Source organism: Phasianus colchicus, chromosome 21 (assembly GCF_987193195.1).
Source record: "Phasianus colchicus chromosome 21, bPhaCol1.hap1.1, whole genome shotgun sequence".
Lineage (NCBI taxonomy): Eukaryota > Metazoa > Chordata > Aves > Galliformes > Phasianidae > Phasianus > Phasianus colchicus.
The window spans coordinates 8,775,197-8,800,516 of NC_143456.1; the positions used below are offsets into that span (position 1 = coordinate 8,775,197).

The 25,320-nt window shown below is 40.7% G+C and overlaps 1 protein-coding gene across 1 annotated transcript; it reads left to right on the top strand.

Moving 5' to 3' along the window:
• Positions 1-24,249, top strand: APPBP2 (amyloid beta precursor protein binding protein 2). Its single transcript, XM_031591515.2, has 13 exons — positions 1-627; positions 9,911-9,999; positions 10,534-10,685; positions 11,295-11,418; positions 13,503-13,671; positions 14,351-14,440; positions 14,857-14,924; positions 15,004-15,109; positions 15,423-15,547; positions 15,749-15,834; positions 16,253-16,443; positions 16,810-16,975; positions 17,149-24,249. The coding sequence occupies exons 1-13, from the start codon at positions 487-489 to the stop codon at positions 17,400-17,402; spliced, it is 1,761 nt and encodes a 586-aa protein (XP_031447375.1). The 5' UTR covers positions 1-486; the 3' UTR covers positions 17,403-24,249.
• The last annotated feature ends 1,071 nt before the right edge of the window (positions 24,250-25,320 follow it).

The following is a 25,320-nucleotide window of genomic DNA, read 5'->3' on the forward strand; positions in this document are numbered from 1 at the left end:
AGCGCTACTTGCACGTGGGGTTAATTTACACAGAGCAAAGGGCGCTTTTAGCACATAGCAACCAACGGGGCCCTTCGGACAGGCGATGAGCTTTAGGTGCGGCTCCGAGCCGCGGGCACGGCCGTCCCTCAGCGATGGCTGGGGGGGGGGCAGGCGCTGTGAGGGAGCGTTCGGAGCCCGCCCTGCCGCCCCGCGCCGATCCCGAGCCCCACCAGGGCCGCAGGGTCGCTACAGCCGCAGCCCCGCAGCCCGCTCCTCGCACCCCCACACGCCGCAACCCTTCCCTCCTTCCTCCCCTCTCCGTCCCGCGTTCGCTCCTCGCGCCTCCCCATCGCAGGCAGTTCAACCCCTCGCCCCCTCTCTTCCCCCCGCCGTCCCCGCTCCCGCCGCCTCTCCCTCCCTCCTCCCTGCCGGTGGGGCTGCGGGAGCCGCGAGGCGGAGCGGGCCGGGCGGGGGGTGGGGGGAAGGCGGCTCCGCACACCCAAGATGGCGGCGGTGGAGCTGGAGTGGGTGCCCGAGACGCTGTATAACACGGCGATCTCGGCCGTGGTGGATAGTTACGGGCGGGCCCGGCGCCGGGACATCCGCTCGCTGCCCGAGAACATCCAGTTCGACGTGTATTACAAGGTGGGGCGGGCGGCGGGGCGCTGAGGGAGGCCGGGCCTGAGGGGTAGAGAGGGAAGGAGAGCGGGGCTGGGGAGCGGGGGGCCGGGCCTTCGCTGTGGGGAGCGCCGAGCGCACGGCCCGCTTCCTACGGTGCCGCCGGGCCCGAAGGTCGGAGGGCGGGAACGAGGGGCTGCGGGGCCGCGCGTGAGGAGGGGGCTGTGGGGAGTCCGGGGGGGGACGGGGCTGCCCTTGGAGTGAGGCCTCGGGGTGGGTGGAGGCGCTTCGCAGGCTGGGGGGGGAAGAGGTCGGGGCGGCTGGGAGCGCGGGTTTGTGTCGGGCTGTGCGGGGTTTCTTCTTTTTCCTTCCTTCCCCCCCCCCCCCGTGTTGCAGAAGGTGATGTTTGTGGTGGAGGTTGCTGGGTCTGCTGTGCTCTTGTTCGTTTAATGTCTGCTTGGAACCAGGTGGAAGGAATTGAGGATCTTTAAATGGTGCCGTTTATCAGCTTTATGTCATTTTTTTTGCGTGTTTCTCACTGAGCTGCCCCTAAAATACCCTGAGTTACAGTAAGGGGTGTGCTGAGATGGTCCCTGAGTCTCTATCGTCCACCAACCAGGCATTTCATCCATCTGTGGGAACCACTGGAAATAAGCATTCACCAGGAGAGGCTCAATGTATTTAAAAAAAAAAAAAAAAAAAAGGTGGGAGATGACCTTCATTTCCTCTGCCAGTTGAGCTCTAAAAACTTGGGGTGTGGGAAACAAAGTAATTTTTTGGATAAGTCTTTGTGAACCAGGAGTAGTGGCCCATTCAACGTTGGTGCAGAAACAGTATTTAGAAGGCATGCTGATCATCCCTGGAGACAGAGAAACTGTTTCTACCCAGTTGAAACACACAGGTACATTTCTGCACCCTGGGCGTCCATTGCTCCTCTTAAGAGCTGGGAAGTGTGGGAAATGCTCTGCCACTGTGAGCGTGCTTGGGGAAGGTGAGGTGGTTGGGATGCAGCTATCAGTGGATAACCCTATGGATATGGGACTAACAACATGGGAGAACGTTCTGAGACTTATTTTCAAATGTTGGCGGGGATGGCCATTGACACTGGCATTGTCTGTCTCGACATTCATACAGATGAAGGATGGTTCCCAAGGGCTTAAAAAATAAAAAGTATTTCAGAAGTTGGTGATACCCAAGCATGTGTTATTCCCGATTTCTTTAAGAACTCATCCACAGGTGACCTTAATAGGTCACATATACTTCTATTAACGCTCTTCAGTTGTTACACTGTATCAGATTCATTTGGTGTTTTTTCATAATGAAAAATAATCCAGAAATAGATTTGAGTTCTGAAGAGACTTTTAGATCTATTTGCTCTGCTCATGTAACAAGCAGCACGTTGTTTTGTTCAGGAGGTGGTAACAAACATACTATGGACCTGATTAGTACAACCAAACACTAGCCAGCATAATTTCTGTTAACCATGATAATTGGTATTATTGTTTTTCCTGTATTTTACAACAGGCTGATTCTTGATAATCTGAACTGTGTAAGGTGCACCTATAATGGTATATATACATTGCTGTAGTGTCTGCAGCGTAAATACAAACACGTGGTGTAGTTTGAGTGTTGTGCCAGTGCTACCAATGGTAAGATAGTCTTCTGGGTGGTCTTGTAGGGGAATACATTGTCTTCAGTGGTTGCATTTAAATTAGTTAATATATAAATATAACTTAATCTTGGCTGGGGTGTTGAAAGCAAGTGTAGTCCTGACTGAATGGTGCTCTGCATGCAGAGGTGTCTGCTTTCAGCCAGCACCTCAAAGCATAGCTCAGAGAAATCTTTTGGAACAGTGCTTGCATTTTTCTATGCACCTGTACAATACTGAGTGCTGGTTCTTAATTTCTGTATTTGGATGGCTATAGGAATACAAATGATACTGGTGATCTAGTCTGGGAGGAGGTTCTGCCTCACCCTTTGAGCAGTTCCCTGTGTGCTGTGTCTGGTGCTTGTTTTGCTTTTTGATTTTGAGCACAGTTGCCGTGCTTTTCAAAAAGGCGCAGACATTAAACACCGTTGTAGGTTAGTATGTGTATGCTCAGGACATCCTGACAATGAGCTCTTTAAGCCAGAAGTAGGATTTCCAAAAACCACTACCAATTCTTACCAGGAGACAAGCTAGAATTCTTCTAAATCTTTGTTTTGTGACTGTGCATCTTTGTGGCTGATGAAAGGCTGTCAGTTTGTTGTTGGTGTTACATGGAGCAGTACTTATTCTTTAGATACATCTGAGGAAAGTTTGGTGTGTAGTACTTGCACAAGTGTGTCTGCATTTAGACCTTGTGAAAGCTGGAGGGTCTTCTGGTGATTATTGAAAGGAATAGAAATGTTTTCAGTCTTTCACATCCAACTTGCAAGAAATGCTGTATTACTCACAACTTGTGATACTGGAGAAAGTGCCACTTTGCAAGACTAAAAGGAAGCATTAGTCGGATCTTCTTTTGACACTCGCTGGGGATGTTAATTGGTTGTGGCCATACAGAACTTGAAAATTCTATAAATGCATTCATCGGTGTGAACACTTGAAATTAGCATTTGCCAGTGTTGTTTACAGAGTCTGCCAGCCTTGTTACATTCATTAAGATGACAGAGGAAGGATATGACATTATTACGATGGTGGAAATGGCCAGCAAGTTATATGAAAGGGAGGTAAGAGCCACCTGAGGAAGTCCTCATCTTGTGTTGTTCCCACCAGGGTACCCTCTGCTTCAGCGCTTGGCTGTGTTGTGATAGTGTATCACCTTTATTTCCCATTCATTAACCAGCCCAATTGCTTTCAACTGTACAGATTCCAGAGCTGTTGATGTCTAGGACGCATTTTATAAACCCATGTGTTCCCAGTTTACAGGAAGGAACCAAACAAGAAATGGGTATGGAGTGCTCTTTGCTGTGGGATCAGTAAGAAATAGGTTCTGTGGCACTGTGACAGGAGCAGGCAGGTTCCTGGTACTGAGTGTATTTATCCTTGGGTGTATTTATCCTTAACAATGACAAAAACTTTAAAAATAAAAAATAAATAATCATGGTTGCAATAAAGTAAATCTGTAGTGATTTAGCCAGGGCCAGGGCGTTACTGGATTTTTTATTTTTATTTTTTTAATTTTTTGTATCAAAAGCCTATTGACTTTTCCTTGCAACCATCAGAGAATTAATAGAGACTGGGCAAAACACTCATGAGGGTGTCCAAGAAAAAAGTCCTGTCACACCTGTGTTTGGAAGAGTTAATAACTAATATTGTTGCAAGCAGCATCCAGATCTGGAAAAAAATATGCAAATGTAGTGTATTTTGTTTCCTTTGTGTCTTCACTAGGTTAACGTATATCCTGGTGTGCTGTTTCCTAGTAAAAGTGGTTCGTTGGTTTGTTTTTCATAATCTTTATGAGGAAGAGAGGGGGAGGCCTTGTGCTTAGGAGCTGAAGAAGGAAATGTGCTGCATCGCAGTTGAAACACAAACAGGGCATGCCTGGCAGCTGGCCTGCAGTGGTAAATGCCACGCTTTCATTTATTTAAAAAGTAGGTGATAACTGGAATAAATAGGAGCCCAAAAAAAAAAAAGAAAAAAAAACCAAACCACTCCAACATCTGGGAAATCAAATGATTTTGTTTTGTGTCTTCTGGGGAGAAAGGTTGGTGTTTACAGAGGGGGAGTTCATCCGAATAATGCACTTTCTGACAAAAACAGGACATTGAACTCTGCAGTCCAAAGATCATTCAGTTAATGTCTTACACAGAAGTTTTTTCCCTGTACTTCAGCTTTGTTCTGTTATGCATAATCTGTGTATTTTTTTGTTCTTATGTTTTCCTGTTGTATTTGAGGGACAGTGCTTCATTAGTCAGAGTGTTCTCTATTGTAGGTATTTATGCAGCAAGCTGATGCTGGGTTTACACTGGATAGGTAACAAGGAGTTTCATGTAATGTTCTTCTGAAATGTCCTGTATGGGTTGTGTGCTGTGTTTTTTCACATTGATTTTTCTTGAAAGTCACTTGGATCCAATGTTCCTTGAATATTTTCTGATGAGATCATTAACCACAGGAACAATTGGAGATGACAATTTATTTCAGACACTTGGTGGGGGCCCATAACACTTAGTAATTGTGCTATGCTTATTTGTATTAAAAAAAATTAGGCAAATCCAAAAGGCCGTAATCATGCTTTTTCTGCATTTGACACAGCTGATGAAACTTCCACACTTCTCCTATATTGATGTGAATCAAAACACAGATTTTAAATTTATATCCTGATATCTCCAGCTTCTGGAAAGTGTGTAGCTGGAGAATTGTCTTCCCACTGCACTCTGCTAACCCCCCAAAAAGAGAAGTGTGGCTAATAGAAGTGCTCGAATTGCATCTAGTTATTCTTTGAACCAAGCAAAATGAGTAAGCAGGAATTTGCTGACACTTGGCAACGCGCGATAGAATGTCTGTTCTGTGCATTGCAGTAGAGATGACTTTTACTGATGAGGGATGATTACAAGCATCCTTTTCTGACCTTATGGAGCGAATCTGGTCTGTCCTAAGGCTTTGTGCTCCTGGCTGTGTGATGAGGGAGGAAAGGATAGGCTTCCTGTGAGATGAAGTGTAGCTGTACTCATGTAGTTCTGAATCCTTTCCGACCAGAAGGGTACAACCAAGGTCACAGAAAGCAGTGTGTCTTGGAAGGCAGAAAATCCAGAGCAAGTGGGTTGTGCTTTGTAGGGTTCCTGCAGTGACTGATTGGTGTGACTGCACAAAGGCTTAATTCCTTTCATCCTGCTATGCCTTTGGGCATCAGAAATTAAACGTGTATATGGAAAATAAGCATGATTTTCTTGTGCACTCACATACAGGCACTGTGATCTGGTTGGACTTCTAGACTGGTGCATTCAGTGGGACATGTCTGATTACTGCTTGAATTCAATCATATCTATCGCTCCCCTCTTTAAATCCTCCAAGTGAAGGAGAATCATCATGCCACAAGCTTTAGTCCAATGATTATTGCTCTTTATTTTAATACATACCTTATCTGTAGTCTTACCAGAGCCGAAACATCTTACTGTTATGTCTTTAGTTTGCAGCTCACTGCCTTGCTTACCATTCTTCAGAGTCTTGCTATTTAGTTTGCTCTTTGTTTTGCTTTTTTCTCCTTGAATCTCTGTGTGGTTTTCTAATCCTGATATGCTTGGCTCACCTATTTTTTTTTTTTTCAGTGTCCTTGTTGAATCTTAGACACTGAAACTCATAACTCAGACAATGAGGTAATACCATGAGAAAAGTGTCCAACTACTGCTGAAACAATAATTCTTGTTTCCACTTAATTTTGTCTGTACTGGCTGAACTTCAGTCAAAGCAAACCACATTGAAAATGTATTGTTTCTTTGCTGCAGAGAATCTATGGGTGTGTGTACTCTTGTGCAGGGTTCTCTGTGGAAGTAAATCAGAAAAAAAACCCTATGTTGCTGATGTGATACAGGAAGAGCAGTGAGTGAAAGTGTGAAGCATGCTGTGCGTATAGAGCATAAGCTCCCAAAGTTATCAGTTAAATTAGGCTTATTCAATGCAGGGGTGTTTGTTTATATTGCTTGAGATTCTTTAGGATGAGCTTCCTGACTGGAAGCATGGTTCTCAAAAAGAGCTGTGAAGTTTGATTTATTTTTTAAAGCCCCAAACAATATCAGGGTGGAATTGGTCTCATCCAGAAGCTCCATAGATAGTTTTGAAATAGATTTGTAAGAGATGAAAGTACCCAGATTTATAACAGATTATTTTCTAAGCTTGTCCCCCAGCTGTCCCCAAGGCTTTTCAAGAGTCGTTTCTCAATGGGTTGATTCAGTGCACTGACTTCAAAAGATCTTTTTCCTTCTGTGTGAAGTAGAGAAGGGAGTCGGTGGTTGCAGCCAAACTTATTTTCTAAATACAGATTTTGTTGTTTAAATATGCAATCCTCCCTAAATTCAGTATAGTAGTCCATGTTGTATTATTGGGCATTACTAATCATGCTGGGGGGGCTCCTTGGGAGTTCTTGCAGCTTTAGTTCTTTCTGTAATGTCCATTCTTTTTTTTTTCAGACCTCTTCCAAACTGGAGCAATAGGAGCTTTTTTCTTTCTTTCACTGAAAGCACTGCAATTCTTATGGTCCTTTTACAACTGCTTAGAGTTCATCTTTATTATGAAGAGGCTTAGAAAAAGTAATTGCTCCTACATTTGTGCACAGTGGAGAATGTTGGTGATTAAAAAAAAAAAAAATAAAAATACCACTTTCTCTGTGGTTGGATGTCTCTGTCTTTGTTTTTAAGGGTTTGCTAAGAATCAAAGCTCAACTTAACCTACTGAGAGAGAGCTCTGGCAAGAACTCACAAATAATTATATATGCATGATGATATGACAGTAGATAAGTTACAAGCTACTGTTATCAATATGTTTAACTGGAGACACTTCTATATGCATTTTCTGAATGCTTAGGAGAAAGTTCTGTAAGTCACTGTTAGCCTTAGCTCCTGAAGGACGTCACGGTGGCTTTCCCACAGCTGTACAGAACAGTTGGGCTGCGTAATAGCAAGCCAGCACATGAAATGTGCTCCTTAGTTCATGTCTTCAGTGACAGACTTAATGTCGATTTGAGCAGTATAAGCTGGAAGTCATACTGTATGTTCTTATGTGTCTTTCTATAGTTAGAAAAAAAAAAAAAGAAAGAAAGAAATCATTGGTAACCTTCAAATAAAACCTTCTTCCTTCTTAAGAGTAGAGTAGTTTTTCAGGAATCCAAACCTCTGCCTTTCTTGTTGGGGCCCGTTTTTCTTGAATCACTCTTTTGTTTTGTTTTTCGTGTTATGTAGCAAGGCTTGTGGTCAAGAATTCTGTCTCTGGAGCTTTAACAAGAGAATCATTTCTTCAGTACTTGCAACTGCTTCTCAATGAGCAAATGAGAGTTACTGAACCTTCTGGAATTGCTTCACAGTTTGACGTAGTCTCACTATTTCCATGTCCAATTCTGTTTGAAACTATTGCTGTAACAGCTATCACAGTTTGAAGAGACTTCAGGCAGAGTTAGTTCCTCAAGTGCTTGCCAGCATGTCGAGGGAAGGGGTGAGTGGTGTGGTAAATGTTCTGAGGATGCTGTATTTCTGGTTATACCAGGAAAAACTAGGAGGGCTGAACTGGGGAGAGGTGCGTGAGGAGCAGGTCCGGACCTTTGGACCCAAAATCAGAGATGTGTGAAAGATGAGGGTGTGGTTTGGGGCATCCCCTGTTCCCCCTCACTGCCACGGTGTTTTCAGTGGGGAAAAACACTCCAGCTCTGATTTGTTTCCAGTACAGGGCCATGGCTGTATGTATGGCTACTGCTTTATCTGAGGAACAACTTTTCATGCAGATACTGTTTAAGACTTCCTTTTTTATTTTTTCCAGTGAAATAGTTGACTAAAAGGAAAACATTCATCTCTGGCAATTGACGTTTTTTAGGTTAAAGAACTTTTGAAGTTTTTTTTTGTAGGTTCTGTTAAAATAACAAACTTGTGCTGCAGAAACATTGTCATATGCTTCATAAGGAGCATTGACAAAAAAGAAATTTCTGGCTGGAAATGTTTTACATGCTTGATTGGAGTACTCATTGACCTGCCTCCTGGGCTTGTGGTTAAAATGATGCTCCAGATAAATGGCACTTATAAAGGTATTGAAAGAAATGATTAGAACTCAAAAACTGAAGTTCTTATTAAATCGGTGTTTGTATCTGAGCGTTCTATCTGTAAATAACTCCTCTCTCTCATTTTTTGCTTACATGGTGAGAGTGGCTGACTCCTCATTTCAGAGTTTCTCGTAGCTCTAAACCCTGCTGAAATAGCCTGGAGTGCCTTGCTGCTGATAGGAGTGCTCTGGTCTTAGACAGTTTGTGTTGGAATGTTGTGGTGTTGGTTTTCTGAGTAACTGTTAGAGTGCATTACCTGCACACCTGTGATGGTGTGAAGTGTGAGTGCACACCCTGGTGTGTGTGTGTGTGCTGGTGTCCTGCCATCACACAGTGCAGGTAGGAGAAAGGACAGAGATGACTCTGGAATGGCGAGTGGTGTGAGAGGCAGCATCTGGGAAGGTTTGAGATGTGAGCTGTTGGTTTTTCCTTCCTCATAGAGCTGCTGCCTTGCAAAAAGGTTTTAAATAATAAAAATATGAAGGAATGCTGCCTACAGTACCTGAAATAACAAATGCTTGTGACACAACAGTCCTGAACAACCCGCCTTGTGCTGCTGGCAGAGGTTGCTGCCAGCTGACTGGGGCAAGTGGACCATGCTGCTTTCTGGCTGCATACCCTACTTTTTGCTGTTGGTTGTTCAGGGACTTTGGGATGTCTGGATTTAACAGCCCCAATGGATTTTTCTGCTATATATTTGCGCAACCACTTCTGCACCTATGTAAATTCTCGGTATTTATAGCATAACGTAGCAGGGAGCTCTGCTCTTAGCTGTGCTTTGCACAAAGAACTGTCTCCATGGTTTGTTTTTTATGAACAAGCTAACTGATATATTTGCTTATCTGCAGATAGAAATTGGTTTCAGCATAAAACCAGGCATTGCTTTTAATAAATTCAGGAACGTTCCCATTTATTCAAGCAGGAACTATTCATATAAGCTCACATATTAATGGGGTCAGGGCTCACGCTTGTGTTTAGCTCTGGGTATTGGTGAGTCATCCATTGCAGAACTTGTGGGTTTGGGGTTGTTTTCTTGGATATATAATTTCATTGCTTCGGCCTTTGTTCTGAACAGAGGCTGGAGTTTTGTAGGATCACAATCAATTATTTGAATTTAGGCTTTGGCTTTGCATTTCTGCTTACAAATCATCTAGAATCCCTTCACACAGCTCTGTGATAGATTCTCTTTAATTAAAAAAAAAAAAGCATCTGATCTGATATCAAAGAAGCCATTTGTTATAATTTTCATTAAATTTAGTAGGTTTTTTTGTTTTGTCTGTTTTCTAGCTTAGGAGTTGCAACGTTTTAATGATGCAGGTAGATGTAATGAATGTCTGAAGAAGGGAGGAAGAAAAGAACGGATAAAAATAAATTGAAACCAAATATAGAGCTCTTATAGTTTGTGTGTTTAAGTTTTGCCACTGAAGTTGTTCTCCTTTGTGGAGATAGTGAAACTATTTCTTTTTTTTAATATTTACTCTTCTGTACTTTGAGCTCTAGAATTCATAAGTCATTCTTTCTGGTGAGCTACATTTCCCAGGAGAGCAACAGGTCTTAAAATTTTAAATATATTTGTATTTTTCTTTCAGCTTTACCAACAGGGCCGCTTATGCCAACTGGGGAGTGAATTTTGTGAACTAGAAGTTTTTGCAAAGGTGCTGCGAGCTTTAGATAAAAGGTAAGTATCTTCCTATATTGATAGTGCTCATTTCAGCCCTTAGTTCTTGATATAAGTTTTGAATCTAGAAGATGTCAGATCAGATTCTTTGTTACCAGGATAAGCTTTGCATCTTTAGTATCTCCCTCCCCTTGTTTGTGTGTATGTGATGTTAATGCGTTCGTCACTGCTCATTTATCTGCCATTTTAGTGTGAGTCAGGGCAGGGGTGGGCTTTGAGGCTTCCCCACCCACAGAGTCTAAACAGAAAGCTTTGTTTTCCAGTTGTAACAGTGTGTGGGCAACTTGTATTTTGCTTATTCTAGAGGGTGTCCTTGTAAAGAACTGTGTGTACGCTCCTTTTATTTTTTGTGTAATCCAACAACTGTAACCCATTAGCCTTGAGACTGTTAATTCTGCTTGTATTCGTCTGCTTTTGGTTTGAGAGAAGGCTGGAGTTATTTCCTTGAGTCACTACTTGTTTGTATCCATGGTGCTCTGACTGCACTGTTTTAAAAACTTTATGCATAACAAGTTTTGTTTTCTTTTGTTTCAGGCATCTGCTTCATCATTGTTTTCAGGCTTTGATGGACCATGGAGTAAAAGTTGCTTCTGTACTGGCGTATTCTTTCAGCAGACGATGTTCCTACATAGCAGAATCAGATTCTGCTGTAAAAGAAAAAGCAATCCAGATTGGTTTTGTTCTAGGTAACTGGTATTCATAGACTGTAAAGTATATTTCTTTGTGACAACTTCAGTTAGGCTAATGCTATTTTTTCCCTCTTTGTAACTTCTTTCTGAGAGTGTGTGTGTTTGGAATATGCGTTTTTAGGAAGCCACTTGGTGGCTTACATATATATTACAATTAAATACCTAAAAATTTTAGGCTGCTCTCTGCCATTTCAGATGTTTCAAATATAAAATTTATAAACGTGATAATTAATGTTAAGACTTTGCGTATTTCTAGTATTGATGCAAGTACTTCATAATGAAAAACTGAAATACTGGAAGTCATGCTCAGCTGAGGAGAATTCTTCTGCTCGTGTTTCACATTCAGGGCTGCAGGGTTAGCTCTGACAGAACTCCTATGTACAGCATGCAATTTTATGGTGCTTTGTAAAACACGTTTCCTTTGCTCTCACTGCCTACGTTCCCCCTAAGCTGTTAGCAATGACTTCCTGTATTTTGGCATAGGGAATACTGCACTCCTGTATTCATATTTATTTGTAATAAAATAAGAGCTCTTGGATGATCTGAGCGAATTCTTTTTCCTAGAAAGGCACTGTTCAAAATTCTGTTTGTTCTTGATTTTTCCAGGAGGGTTCCTATCAGATGCAGGATGGTATAGTGATGCTGAGAAGGTATTTCTTTCCTGCCTTCAGCTGTGCACCCTTCACGATGAAATTCTTCATTGGTTTCGTGCAGTAGAGTGTTGTGTAAGGTGAGCTTACCTTTAATTCCCATGTGTCTTACTGAGAAGTATTTATTCATATGTACTACTAATATGAGTCATGGAGCTTTAGATACTCTCTTCAGTATTCTGCTGCACCACTGGCTTTCATTCCAGAAACAAGGTGATGCTATGAGAGGCTGGGCATGTATGTATACCTTCCTAGGATAGAAGAATGCTAGCTGTAGTACTACTGTCAGCACTTGATCCTTTGACTTATGACTAATCAAAAGAATTGTCTGATTGTTTGGCATGCTGGAGAAACTTCCTTAAAAATAAACTCACCTTCTCCAAATACAGAAAAGGAAACAAGACTATAGGAAACAGATTTAGAAAAGAGAAACACTGATGAGAGATCTTACTTGTTCACTCCTTCCCCTATTAGTTTATTGGAAGATTTATCATAATGTATCATACAAGGTATAAAATATTGCACCTACATGTTAGCTCATATTTTTAGAATTTAGGATCTCTTTACTGTAAAGTATTATGTTCTGATTTGCTTTACTTTGTGGTTTTTTTTCCTGTTATGTTGTCCTCTTGACTTACAAAAGCTTCCCTGATGTTTTTCAATCTCTATTACTCATTGTCTAATAACAGATCTCCGGAAGGGACAATGAAAGTTAGTTTACCAAAATTTCATATGTGCTAAATGACAGGCATTTGCAATAGGAAGGGAACAGCTGTCTCTTTTCTTTGCCTACAATGGAGTAGGAATACAATTCTGCCCTTTAGGCTTGGAATATGATGGCACGCACATTTCGAATGCATCTCTCTAAAGTAAATAAGCATCAGTTTTCAATAACAAAAATCTTCTCTACTTTTGTTCTAAGTAGTAGCCAGAAGCTGAAATAGTTACTTGTTCGGAGAAACAGTGTGTGCTTCAATACTGCTGTGTTTTCTTGTCTGTTTTTCACCATATACTGAAGCTTCTGTTAATCTTTCAGATGGAAAAAGAGGTGGTGTTAAGAAATAGGGGAGTGGGAGTAAAGGAAGCTGTTTAGAGTTGTTGTGAACTGTGATGACTGCATTGTCTTGTGTTAATTCAGTACTGAGTATCAAAGGATCAAAACTTTCAAAACTGTAAATCCAGAATGGATTGTCAGGATGGCACTAGATCAATCTGGAAGATATGCTTCCTTATTCCTTCAAAACTGGCCTTCTTACTACTTGCATTCCTGTTGGACAGCACTAAAATTAGCTGTTGTTAAGTACTATTGCTCTTCTTTAATCCAAAATTTCCCTGTTAGTGTTGCTTATCTACAAACGCTTAGGTATGTATGTTTTCTTCTAGCATTTAAAGGTTGTCAATCCAAGAAACTATTATGACAGCTAAAGATTAGCTGTCCTGCTGTTCCTGAACTTAAAGTTGCTTGGGCTGTTGCCTCAGAGTGAACACTACTACATAAATAATATTGAATGCATTTCAAAATATCCCTCTTCAGCCCCATTTTTGAATTATGCCTGGGTGCTAATGCCATCCCACAGCGTTGTTCTATCTTTCCTGGTGGCCCAGAGAATGACATTACTTCCAGATGTTTTCTTGTATAGAATGGATATAATGGAATCTCTTGCAAAATTATTTATGATACATCGTGATGTTTAAGGACTGAGGACAAAATGCAGAGATGCATGCAGAAGAGTTTGTACTTTTTGTCAGTTTCAGTTTACCATGTTTTGGAAAGGAGGTAGAAGGGATTTAATAACATATGTTACTGAGTTTGGGAAATAAGATTTTATCAGTGTTGAGAATGGACATTAGGAAAAACAAAACAAAGCCACATGCACCGAAGTGGTTTGAGCATTGGATATGCAGAACTTCATCGACGTGAAAAAATCATTTGAAATTTCCAACAGTAAAAATTCTTGCCATGCAAGGTGCAAAGTGTGGAATACTGTTACAAATTTCTATGAACAATTCTTTTGTATTACTGAATTCAGACAGTGCAGTTTTCTTGGGATGGTAGCCCGATTCTATTCTAAGTACAACACCAGATTGTAGATCAATGATGCTGCAGCATAATGAAATGTTTTATTCAAACACTGATTAGATCATCTCTTTACATCTTTGCAAGGTTGCTCCATGTTCGAAATGGTAACTGTAAATATCACCTGGGAGAAGAAACGTTCAAACTGGCTCAGTCTTACATGGACAAACTTGCAAAACACGGTCAGCAAGCAAACAAGGCAGCACTCTATGGGGAACTGTGTGCACTGCTTTTTGCCAAGAGCCACTATGATGAGGTGAGTAGGGCTAGTTTCTTTTTGTTTAGCTTCTGGACACTGGTTATGGAATCTGCTAGGACTTTCCATTACTGGCTCACTATTCATGTTATCTTTCTAGTCTCAGTTCCATATCTTTCTTGATATCTGTGTGGCAGTACCAGAGGTATACCTCATTTACCATCTGGCTTCTGTATATTGTTCTGAGTACAAACTCTTAAGGGTGCTTTAACTGATATTAAGAAATTATATGCAATAGATTGCCAGTGTATTTTGCTTATCAGTAAAGTACACATTACAAAAAGTTTATTTTAATAGGTAAAAAGAAATTGGAGAACATAACACTTTGCAGCTAATTTAGAAAAAAGGTGACTTCAGCATGACTGCGGTTTTTAGCTCCTGAATTCATTGACTAGGAGGCTGTTGTCTATGACAGTGATTGTAAGGATTAGTTAAACATTATAAAATGCCTTTTTCCTGTGAAATATATTATATTCGTTTTAATTATACAGACCTTAGTGTAATACAAATTACTGCACATTCAGTATTAAGTTGAAGAGAATTTCTTCAGGTTTGTCAGACCATGGCGACCAGCATTATTTAAATCTGGTAATGTAAATGACTGGTCTATATTTTTCTTAATATTGCAACACAGTGATATTTCAGATCAATAATTATGTTGGTTAACTTTGTTTGACAGGCTTACAAGTGGTGTATAGAAGCTATGAAGGAGATCACAGTTGGCCTGCCTGTAAAAGTAGTAGTGGATGTTTTGCGACAAGCTTCTAAGGTGAATTTAGACTCTTCCAAATTCCTTTTCTAAATTGCTATCAAGAATGGGTGAGAATGTGTAGTACCTCTGGTATGTTTCATATGCCTCTGGTGTATTTTCTTCCTTTCCCCGTGAAACTGAATTATAGCTGTTCAAAGGAACATTATGGCAGAGTTAACTTGAGAGCCTTCCACAAAAAGATGGTCTGTTCCTATCTTTGATGTAGACTCAGATACAATACTAATCTTTTTGGTGTTTTATGTCAGAGTAAAATATTTATTGATGCTTTCTGTGAACGCTTGTTAAATAAGTCGAAAAGTCCTTTAGTGACAGTGGTGATATTAGAATTAAAAGTAATAGAAATTGGGCCAATATCTGAAGGAGAAGGATTTTGAGTGTACATCTCTTCATATGCTTCATTTCAACCTGTTTAGGCTTGTGTTGTAAAACGTGAGTTTAAGAAGGCTGAACAGCTGATAAAACATGCAGTATATCTCGCCCGGTGAGTATTGTTCCAAAAAACCCTCTTTTAAATGTACTCCTAACTTTCCTCAATGAGTAATATAAGCATGTTTCTACAGGGAGCATTTTGGAGCCAAGCACCCCAAATATTCTGATACACTACTAGACTATGGATTTTATTTGCTCAACGTAGACAATATATGCCAATCCGTTGCCATCTATCAGGTATGCAGCAGGGCTAAATGTATTTGATTTCTATTAATAAATAAAATGTCTCTATTTCTTCTGAAACGCACATGTTTTTAATTCAGGATGATTAATTCATTTACTTACTGCACTGTTTGTTGACTTTGGATTTTTGCTTTCATTTTTTTTCTCTTGAGTGATTTCTTTAGATTTGCTGTCTGTGTGGACCTACTGAATTTCAGAGCCATCGGACTTTTTTTTTTTCCTTTTTAGCAGTAAGATGCATACTGTTGGTTTGTTTTTTTTTCTCTCTATGTTAACTGACGTTATGATATTCTTGTAACTCTTTCAGACAGCTCTTGATATTCGGCAGTCAGTATTTGGAGGTAAAAACATACATGTAGCTACAGCTCATGAAGATTTGGCTTACTCTTCTTATGTTCACCAGTACAGCTCTGGAAAATTTGACAATGCACTGTGAGTACAGCTATTTGAGGTAATGGCAGTAACTCTAATACTGCAAATGGGGGGTGGGAGGAGAGAATGTTTTTTAATTTATACAGATTTTTCTAACAAGAACACTAATACAGTGAACATCTACATTTATGTTGTTAATACTTTACCAGTCAGCTGGTAATTTAAATAGCAATGAGGATGCATATATTTAAACTCTTTCAGATTCCATGCTGAACGTGCTATTGGCATTATAACTCACATTCTCCCAGAAGACCATCTTCTCTTGGCATCTTCAAAGAGAGTTAAAGGTAGTACCCTTAATTGCATTAGTGGAACAGTTTAATATTTTGTCAGTGGAGAGCAGGCATTTAGTTGTATTTATTCTGTTCCCAGCAGAGGCAATGTATAAGCTTTTTCTCAAAGGGAGATGGTTCTAGAATATTCCCTATAGTTCTCCAATGTTATTTGTCAACACGTTTGTAAAATACAAATTTAAAATTCTCTAAAACTTTGAACTGATTCTTTAAATAATAGTAGTAAAAATACAGAATATGAAAGAGTTGATAACTTTGATACCTAGTTGTAAAGTTTGAAAGTAGTTTGTAATAAATATAAATCCTGATTTAGATATCTCCTGAGATTTCTTGGGTGGCTGGCTTTTTGCTACCTGTAGTTGGTGTGTCTGTGTTTAGAACATGGTGATGTTGCTTTTCTTCTTATACTCAGCACTTATCCTGGAGGAGATTGCAATAGACTGTCATAACAAGGAAACTGAGCAGAGGTTACTTCAAGAAGCTCACGACTTGCATCTGTCCTCACTTCAGTTAGCTAAAAAAGCCTTTGGGGAGTTTAATGTACAAACAGCAAAACATTATGGCAACCTTGGAAGACTGTATCAGTCCATGAGAAAGTTTAAGGTAAGATCTATTAATGTGAATCTCTTGACATGCAATTTACAAGATGTCTGTAAATATGTCAAAGCAAATTGTACTTTATGTCCCCGGTTCATAACCTCAGTTGGGAGTTTCGTTCCATTTTAATATTTCATCTGTTCAAAGCTTTGCACAGAAATAATTAAGATGCCTTTGGGAACAGGATGTGAAGTGATACTACTTGATGATCCAAAAGAATTTGGAGAACTTGGTCTGGTTTTGGCCTTCCTATCTTTCATTTTTTGTCCTTTGTGAAATCCTTGACTACTTAACCACTACAAAGTTTTTTTTTCTTAAAGTGTTTATGGTGTGGTGAGTGGTGTCTGACCTATATGAATTTGTTCATCACAGGAAGCAGAGGAAATGCACATCAAGGCAATTCAGATTAAGGAGCAGCTCCTGGGTCAAGAGGATTATGAAGTTGCACTGTCAGTGGGGCATCTAGCTTCTCTCTATAACTATGATATGAATCAGTACGAAAATGCTGAAAAGCTTTATTTGAGATCCATAGCAATTGGTAGGTGATTCTTACAGTGTTTATTTACGTAGCAGCCTTAATACAAAAAAAGCTTTTTGAAATGTTTAACATCTTATTCAATAACTAAAAATGAAATGCAGTATTTCTATTTCTTTGCGTGGCTTCAATCTAAATATTGAATTTTAATTTTGTTATCTCTTGCCTTTCTTTAGGAAAGAAGCTTTTTGGTGAAGGATACAGTGGACTTGAATATGATTACAGAGGTCTCATTAAACTGTACAATTCCATTGGCAATTATGAGAAAGTTTTTGAGTACCACAATATTTTGGCCAATTGGAACCGGTTGCGGGATCGGCAGTTCTCAGTTACAGATGCTCTGGAGGATGTAAGCAGCAGTCCTCAATCCACTGAAGAAGTGGTCCAGTCTTTTCTGATGTCTCAGAACGTTGATGGACAGAGTAGCTAAGAACTCGGTCAATTAATCAGTTAAGTTTTTTCCCAGATTACAGGGGAGAAGTCATACTGTGAAATCTAAACCATGTAGTTCTCTGGGGGCTGGAATTTGCATTGAAACACTGGTCCAGTCTACTGAAGAGTGCCCATACGGATGAATGTGTGTTAAATTCTTATCAGCATGTGTATGGCATGTTTAGTTCGGCTCACGTTTTTAACTTGGTATTCCAGAAAACCCCTTCTTTTTTTTCTTTTTCCAAAAGAACCTACTTTGCAGAAAGTCTGCAAGAGAACATTAAATAAAACTGTTTGAGTTCAAAAGAGTTGCATTCTTATTATGAATGGAAGGTTTCATCAAGAGCTTTCTTCTTCTGATAGACAGAATAAATGCTATACTACGAGAAATAATATGAGAGAGGTCTCTCTAGTTTATGCATTTGTAGCAAAGTTAATCACAAATATTAAGAAAAGGAAGGATGCTTTGGCTGCTGCCTTATGAAGAAAAGTGGCAAAGAATCACTTCGGGGAGCAACATACCATTTGTGATCCACAATAAGTTGATAAGGAAGTACAGACCGTATGTTGTTTTTAATATCCTGAACTGGACCAGTGTTCATCTGTAAGTGATGGAAGATCTAGTAGACCAGCAACCTTAGTTTTCTTTGGTACCAGCCAAGAGTGCTAATCTTCATAACAGGACCAGGAAAATCAAAAGTGGACCAGCCTGCTAGAAACAGTTTTTGGACCAGTGGCTTTAATTTAATATTTCTGCCCCTGCATTCACTTTTACAGTAGAATTATTTCATTTAGATGTATGACCAGTGCAAAATTATATTCCTGTAATAGATACAAAACTAGGAAGTGAACGTTCTTTAGCAGTTGCGATGGCATGTTTTTACTTAGCAAGCTTATACAGATATTAATGTCAATGCCACACGCAGAAACTAGAAATGCTTAACTATTTACTGCAGCCATCTTTTTTTCTATTATTATTTTTTTTAATGGGCTTACTCTGATAATTGAGGCAGCAACTTGTTTATACCAGTTAATGGTTTTGTATTACAATCCAGGTCAATTTTATGTTTCTGGAGAACACAACTTATTGTACAGTTTGCAGGGGTCAGTGGAAAATGCCAAAAAGCACAACAGGTCTTTTTTTTTTGTGATGCTTCATTTCTACATTAAACAATAGTACAACCAGAAATGGATTTCCTTTATATTAATTTAAAAAGCAGAAATCAGCTGTAAACATCCTTTAATAATGCCTATCTCACTAGCTTGTCTTAATTTTTCTTCTGTTGGGTGGGTGGGGGGGCTGCTTTGCTTTGTAGGTTTATTTATTTTATTTTTTGCTTGGGTGTGTTTTTATTTTTTAAAATGTTGAGGTAATACTCATTTAAAAGTGTAACATAGCAAACTAGAAACAACTCACTGCTGTTACCTCCTTTCTTATTATAGTGGCGCAAACAGTGCCCTATAGTTGGATTTTGTCTCTTGGGTTTTCTCCATCCCCCCTATTTTCAGGGGTTTGTAACTTGGCCGTGGAAGTTCAGTCCAAGGTGGGGCTCAGCAAGCAAGGTTCCTACAGGACTTGGACTGGATGTTTTGTTTAGGGTTTGTTTTTTCTTAATTAGGTTATAAAGCTTGGGACAGGAAAAGCTGCTTGATGGTATTCAAGAAAGAGTGCACAGAAGAAATAAGAAATTTCAGACACTGCTTTGAGCTTAATGACTCCTTTAAGAACTGAAATTTTCCAGGCCAATAGTTCATATACCGGTGCCTTCAAGTGTAATTTTGGGGGAAAAGGCTGAATAATACCAACTTGAATATGCAGTGATATGATTAGTGCAGCTTTAATGACTGCATACTTAAATATTTCAATGAAAGTGTTCCACATTTAAAAACAACAACGAACTGTGGTATTAAGGCTTACGTTGTAGTGTACCCTCAAAGGCTGTTCAATGAAAATTCAACTTAAAATTATGTATGGATTTAATATCTACTTTGTAGCAATTTTTCTTGCATAGGACTGCTTTAGGTGAAATATTTCCATCTCTGAATATCATCCATTAGGGCGGTAATTAATTATAGAGTTCTTATGAATTCTTTTATTTAGCCCTATTTAAAACTACTTAAATGAAGCTTGTAACGTTAGTACCAGAATTTGGGCAGGGGAACATTGCTTAAAATTGTCCTCAACAAAGTTGTGTTACTGCTGTATTGCAGAAGGGTTTAACAGCTTCAGAACGGGCACCGACTTGCATTTATGATGTCTGTTTGTGAATGGCTTCCAGTCAGGCCTCTGCTTCCAGCTTCTGGCTAACAAAACTCAAAGGTCTCAAGATTTTGACTGAATTGGGGAGTGTTATTTGACTGACACTGGTGAAAGCAGTCTATGTGAATCATTGCTGTCACATCAGCCCTCTAGTTTCTGTGTGTTTCAAGGGTTGCTTTCAATTTGTGGCAAGTAGGAGATCTTCCAACATGGGGCAGGTTAGGGAGGTGTTCGCTTCTGAGAACTGAAAACATGTTCAATTTCTGTGATGGGTTGCTTTATTCTGTTTTCTTAGGCCTGCTGGGTGGATGAACTTTTCTTTCTTTCCTCAAGCTACTTTGCTAGCGTGTTGTGTACTTTGATGTATTGGCTTGTCTAGAAGGGATTCACATCCTGAAATCACCCCAAGTTCTTTTTGTTGGACTTCGGCCAAGAAATGTGACTTGGATAAGAGCATGTGTTGTGATCCTTGTGGAACTACTAGCATGCTTTTCATGCGACTAAATCCTGACTTGTCTGTTGGGCTGAACTTCTCAATGTAGCCCTTCAGCAATTCCGTTTGTGCCAAGGCACCACGTTTGGAGAAAGGTAGCTGTGGCAACTGCTAATGCTGTCAAAGCAGAGGAGCTTTGCAGGGCAACTTTGCAGCTGCCTACAAAATGCTTTATAACCTGCTCTGCATGCCGTAACTTGGAACATCCGCTGTCCTTGCTGCAGATGGAGTCTCCATGTGATAACATAAAACTGGCCTTTCTGACTTTCTGATCTTGTTTTTGGAAGAAATTGGCTGTCTGTATTGGCATGTGGAGACATCTAAGACGTGCTGTTAGTTGTTACTCTGTTACTGTCTTTGCTGTTGTTTGGTATCCCTGAGGAAGTAGAAATCCAATTGGATGGCTACAGAAGAAGTAGGTGACTTGCTCACCCTTAAGGGTGGAAACATCCCCAATGTCTTTGAGGCAGATTTCTATGTATTCATTTAATTTTATTTAATGACTTTGGCACTAGGTAAAGCTAAAGGAACAGAGTGCTATCTACTATGTTCTCTGTATTGTGCAACTTTTCAGCACAGAACTTGCCAACAAAGACCTTGCACCTCCCTCCTGTTAGGTGTAGAACCAACAAACTCCTGTCCTATTTTAGCCCCAGAACAAACTTTCCATAGTGTAAGTACTGGGGAAGGAGGCTTTATAGTTAGCCTTGCTTGTTAGGAGACCTTGTCCTTGCTGTAATGCAGTTAGCCAACTACAAGATGCTTGATGACTTTGATTAATCATTGCATTTTATATACGCACAATGCACCTACCACTAGGTGAGATGGTGTTACTTGGTGCTGGTGTTAAAGAGAGAAGATCTGGGGTTGGGACTCCAGTGAAGTGCATCTTCAGAATATTTCTTAACGGTAAGTAATCACAGAGTGATTGGTTACAAGTGGTGAGGTGTCACTTTGTAGAAAGTTACTTTTACTATTGTTTAAGCCCTTATGTTTTTCAGCATAAAGCTTTTGAAATCAGTTATTTGTCTCTTGTTTTAACTGAACACTGCAATTTGTAGAAAGGAAAGAAGGTAATGTCAGGATTCTTCCACTCTTTCTGGGACATGGGCTATTCTGGATGACTTCTTGTGGAACAGGAGAGGCAAGCAAAGCTTAAGAACTGACAAAATGGGAAGGAGGAAAATTGTAGAAAGATGTTTGAAAATAAGTCTATCCCTCAGTTAATTGAAGTAAGACACCTAGTGACTATTTGGCCCCAAACAGTGGTTTGGTTGCTTTTACAGCATGATGTTATGACCAACAAGTGTCTGCCTCTGTATCTTAGACTTCATGAGCACTCTTTACAAACCTGGTAGTTGAAAACTTTTTTTTTTTTTTGCACATAATGTTTTTTTGTTGAAGAATTTTGAAGGTCTTTTAGTTGCTGGATTCTAACTTATTGGGAAAACAATGTTCTTTTGTAACTTTAAAAATGAAGTGATTTTTTTTCTTTAAATGCGCTGCAGTCTGATCTTTGCTAAAGGTGCCATTGCGCTGCTTCTCATGGTACAAGAAATGCACATTGAACTTGATTTCCTTTTCATTGTTGTGTATTGGTAGAGTACAAAAAGGAAAATGCGTTGTGCCTAAAACTTGAGTGAAGCTATGGACAAAACCTTGGTTTGTACAGATGGGATTTGACTTCCCAGGGTAGCAGCAAATAATGCGGGGGAGATGTTGCTGTTACCAGGTTGTAACGAAGCTTGTGCAGAAGCTTGATTTTCTCTAAAGCTCGTTGTTTCCCTTTTTTCCTTATTGTTTCTATAATAAGAAAGTGACTGGCCAAATGTTAACTGCAGATCTGACTGTTTGTTGTGGGTGTTTCCATGTTGGACGTGTATGGCCTGTTGCACGGTTTGTTTCTTGGCCTTCTGAGGATTCTGTGAGAAGCAGGGAAGAAATTTCCTTTATCCAGACATCAACCAAACTGCTTACAAAGAAATTGACAGCACTGGTAATGCTTCTGTCCCTAAATCTCAGGAATGTTTCGGGCAGTGAAACAGGTTTCCCTTTGGTGATATAAAGGTGTGTGCTCTAGGGTCTTGTTTAACAATATTTCATTGCAATCCTAGGTATCTATAGCATGAGTGGCCTTAGTGAGTTTGTTGAAGTGCACATTTTTTTTTTTTCAAAAGTAAATTTTAAGATGAAAAAGATATATACTATATAAATATATAGAGATATTTAGAAACTCGGTTTGTGGTGCACAAGTTCAGTGTTGGATCACTAAATAATTGTCGCAGGTACCATACGTGTAACTTTTCTTTTATGTATATTCCTTTATGGGAAGCAATGTTGCCATGGTAACTAGGACTTTACAATTTCTTTACTACTTAATGATGTGAATGAACTCTACGTTTTATTGAACATTACCAGGTTCAGTACTATTTTTATACTTATTGAACTACAGGGAATTTTAATTTAATAGCATTCTAAAAAAGATGTTGCTTGAACTGTATAACTGTATAAATAAAACTACTTACACAGACAACACCTCTAAACCAGAATCTCTACCTGTAGTGCCACAGTCATTTATATGAAGGTATCTTGATCATGACTAGACTTGGAAGACCACCCTACTTGTGTCAAGACTTAATGTTTCGTATCCTACTTCTCACAGACTGCAGTGCCCGACATTATTTGTAACCATCAAACCATATTATGTTTGTAACCAGCATTGTGATATTCTGTAATTGTATTGCTAAAATGAAATATTGACCTAATAAATATAGTGTTCCTGCAATTGGAAGTATCCGCATTGAATTTGGATCCAACTTTTTGCTTTTGGTGAATACCTGTCCCTTTCTTCCCTGCTCTCCCTTGCTGTGTCATAACCAGCGTGTAAGTGGGAATTGAGCTGGCACTGCCTCTGCCTGACAGCAGCGAGGGAACACAAGGAGAGCAGCTGCCTTGTTCTGAATGTGCCCTCAGGGATGCCTGTGCTAATGCTTGCACAGCCAGCAGCAGGTCTGTTTGTGTTTCCTCTGAGCTGTGTCACCATTGCTCTGCTCCCCCATAGACGGCGCGCTCCCAAAAGCATTAAAAAGTTGTACTTACTGTTCAGCAGTTCAGACTGTGCCATGTCAATGGGGTAACGTGTGTGCAGAAACACGTTGCCTCTTGATAGTAGCAAGAGGGAGAGGGTTGTGAACCTCCCACCAGGTTTAATCTGAAATGTCTTCGGAGGCAGAGATGGTGGCTGTGGCTGCTTCCCTGTGCCTGGCTTCCAGGTGTGAGCTCCCATTAGAGTGACTGAGTGAACCGCGGCACCTCCCTGGTGCAGATTTGTTCCTTTCCCTTCTCACCCTATCTTGTTGATAACTTTGTTGACCTCTTCTGCAGACTTACCTGCAGAATTCCCTACCAGCCTGTTGCCAGCTGCTCTGTGCTCACCCGGCCACTTGCTGCAGACCTCAGCGTGAAATACGAAGGCCTGCGGCTTAGGACCAGGCCTTGTGGGCTGAAGGCAGCCAGGCCTGGGGCACAACCTCGAGCTGTGACCCACAGGATGCCCTGCTTGGACAAATCCCTGCTGTCTGGTTAACCCCATGGAAAGCAGGATGACTGCAGAGGCTGAGGTTGAAACCAGGGCTGCAGCAGTGCCCTGTGCAGTTGTGCCTCTTGTCTGCGCTGATGGAAGGTGGAAAGAAGCACAGGCCTCTGGGGCTCCATGCATCTTTCTCAGTTCTTTCCCTTTTCCTCAGGGAAACGCTGACATTTTGGGAGTGCTGAAGCCAAACTGCTGAGCATAAACCAACTAGGTGGGTGCAGAGCCACGAGGCTGTCCTGCTCATTTTGGGTAGTAATGAACCCAGCTGGGTCAGTGCTGCTGTCTGGTGGTGACTTCCTTCCCCAGTTGGTTCAAAGTCCAAGAAGTCAAAATCAGTGCCATGACAGCAGGTACAGCACTGCGTCCTGTGCTGATGGAATTCAACCACGACTCCCCTAAGAGTGCCTTGAGGTAAGTACTGGTGTCTTGTTGTTTGCTAGTTGTTGGTTCTCCAAAGCGCTGGCTGCAGGTCCCTGCGTTGGTGTGGGGATGGCTGTGGTGCTGCAGTGCTTGTTCCAGACTGCAGGCTGCTGTGGGACCAGTTCTGCTTATTCTGGACATCTTTTGTCTCTCTGTTTAGTAAATAACAAAGTTTCTGCTTTCTGTGGCATAAAACGTGAGCTTTACTGTCCTGAGCTGTCAGCATGCGACCTCCGTTTGCACCTTTCCAGGTTTGTGGTTTTAGAAGAAAGGAATGGATTTTTGTCTGGTTTAATGATCTTTGCTGGTTCTGTGTTACACAGTGACACGTTACCAAACACATGCAAATCTTGCTTTCCTTATGAGCTGAGCTCAGGATTGTGCAACGTTTCCATGAATTTCCTGATGCAGTGTTTAAACAGAAGAGAGCAAAGAGCCTGGGTGAGGAAACGTGAGCGGAGTGCTGCGCGGTTGTGCAAGCTGGGTTTGGGAGCAGTGCTGCATGCCGACTGCTAGCATGACACAGCAGGAGAAAGCAGTCCTGTGTCAGTGCGCTGCAGGCCTGATGTGTTCTGCTGCTTATGTGGAAGGTTTTCATGCGATGTGTGTAGCACAAGAACTTTTCTCTTGCTTTTGTTTGCCTTTGTCACCCAGGCAGGAAGCTCAGCGAGGCGGTTTCTGGCACAGCTCAGTTTTCCTTGAGAGCTCTCCTGTCACTTTTCAGCCCCCTCAAGCCCTGCTGGAAAAACTGTGGAATAATCCAGACTCGGGCAGGCTTTAATCTTGCTCAGCTTTGCCTTAAGCAAGGGTGACATTTTGAGGGCATGCAGTATTTTTCTGATGCAACTGCGTTTGTGATCGCTTTTATGCGGCATGTGCTGTGGGGGAAAGCTCATCACTTTTAGCTGAAAGAAATATTGTATTAGCTCAGGAACACCTTTTGCGATCTGCTGCTGAGTCACTTGCACCGCACAAACATTGAGGAGGGAAGGATTTGGGGGATTTGACTGGTTGGCCTAAAAGCTTTCCATGCCAAACTGATTGTGTTTGTTCCTTACAACCTACATTTCAGCCGACGTCAAGTGCAGCCACCTCTAGAGCCTGAATCAACCAGCTTTGTTACTGTCTTCTAATCATTCCTGTCCTGAAGC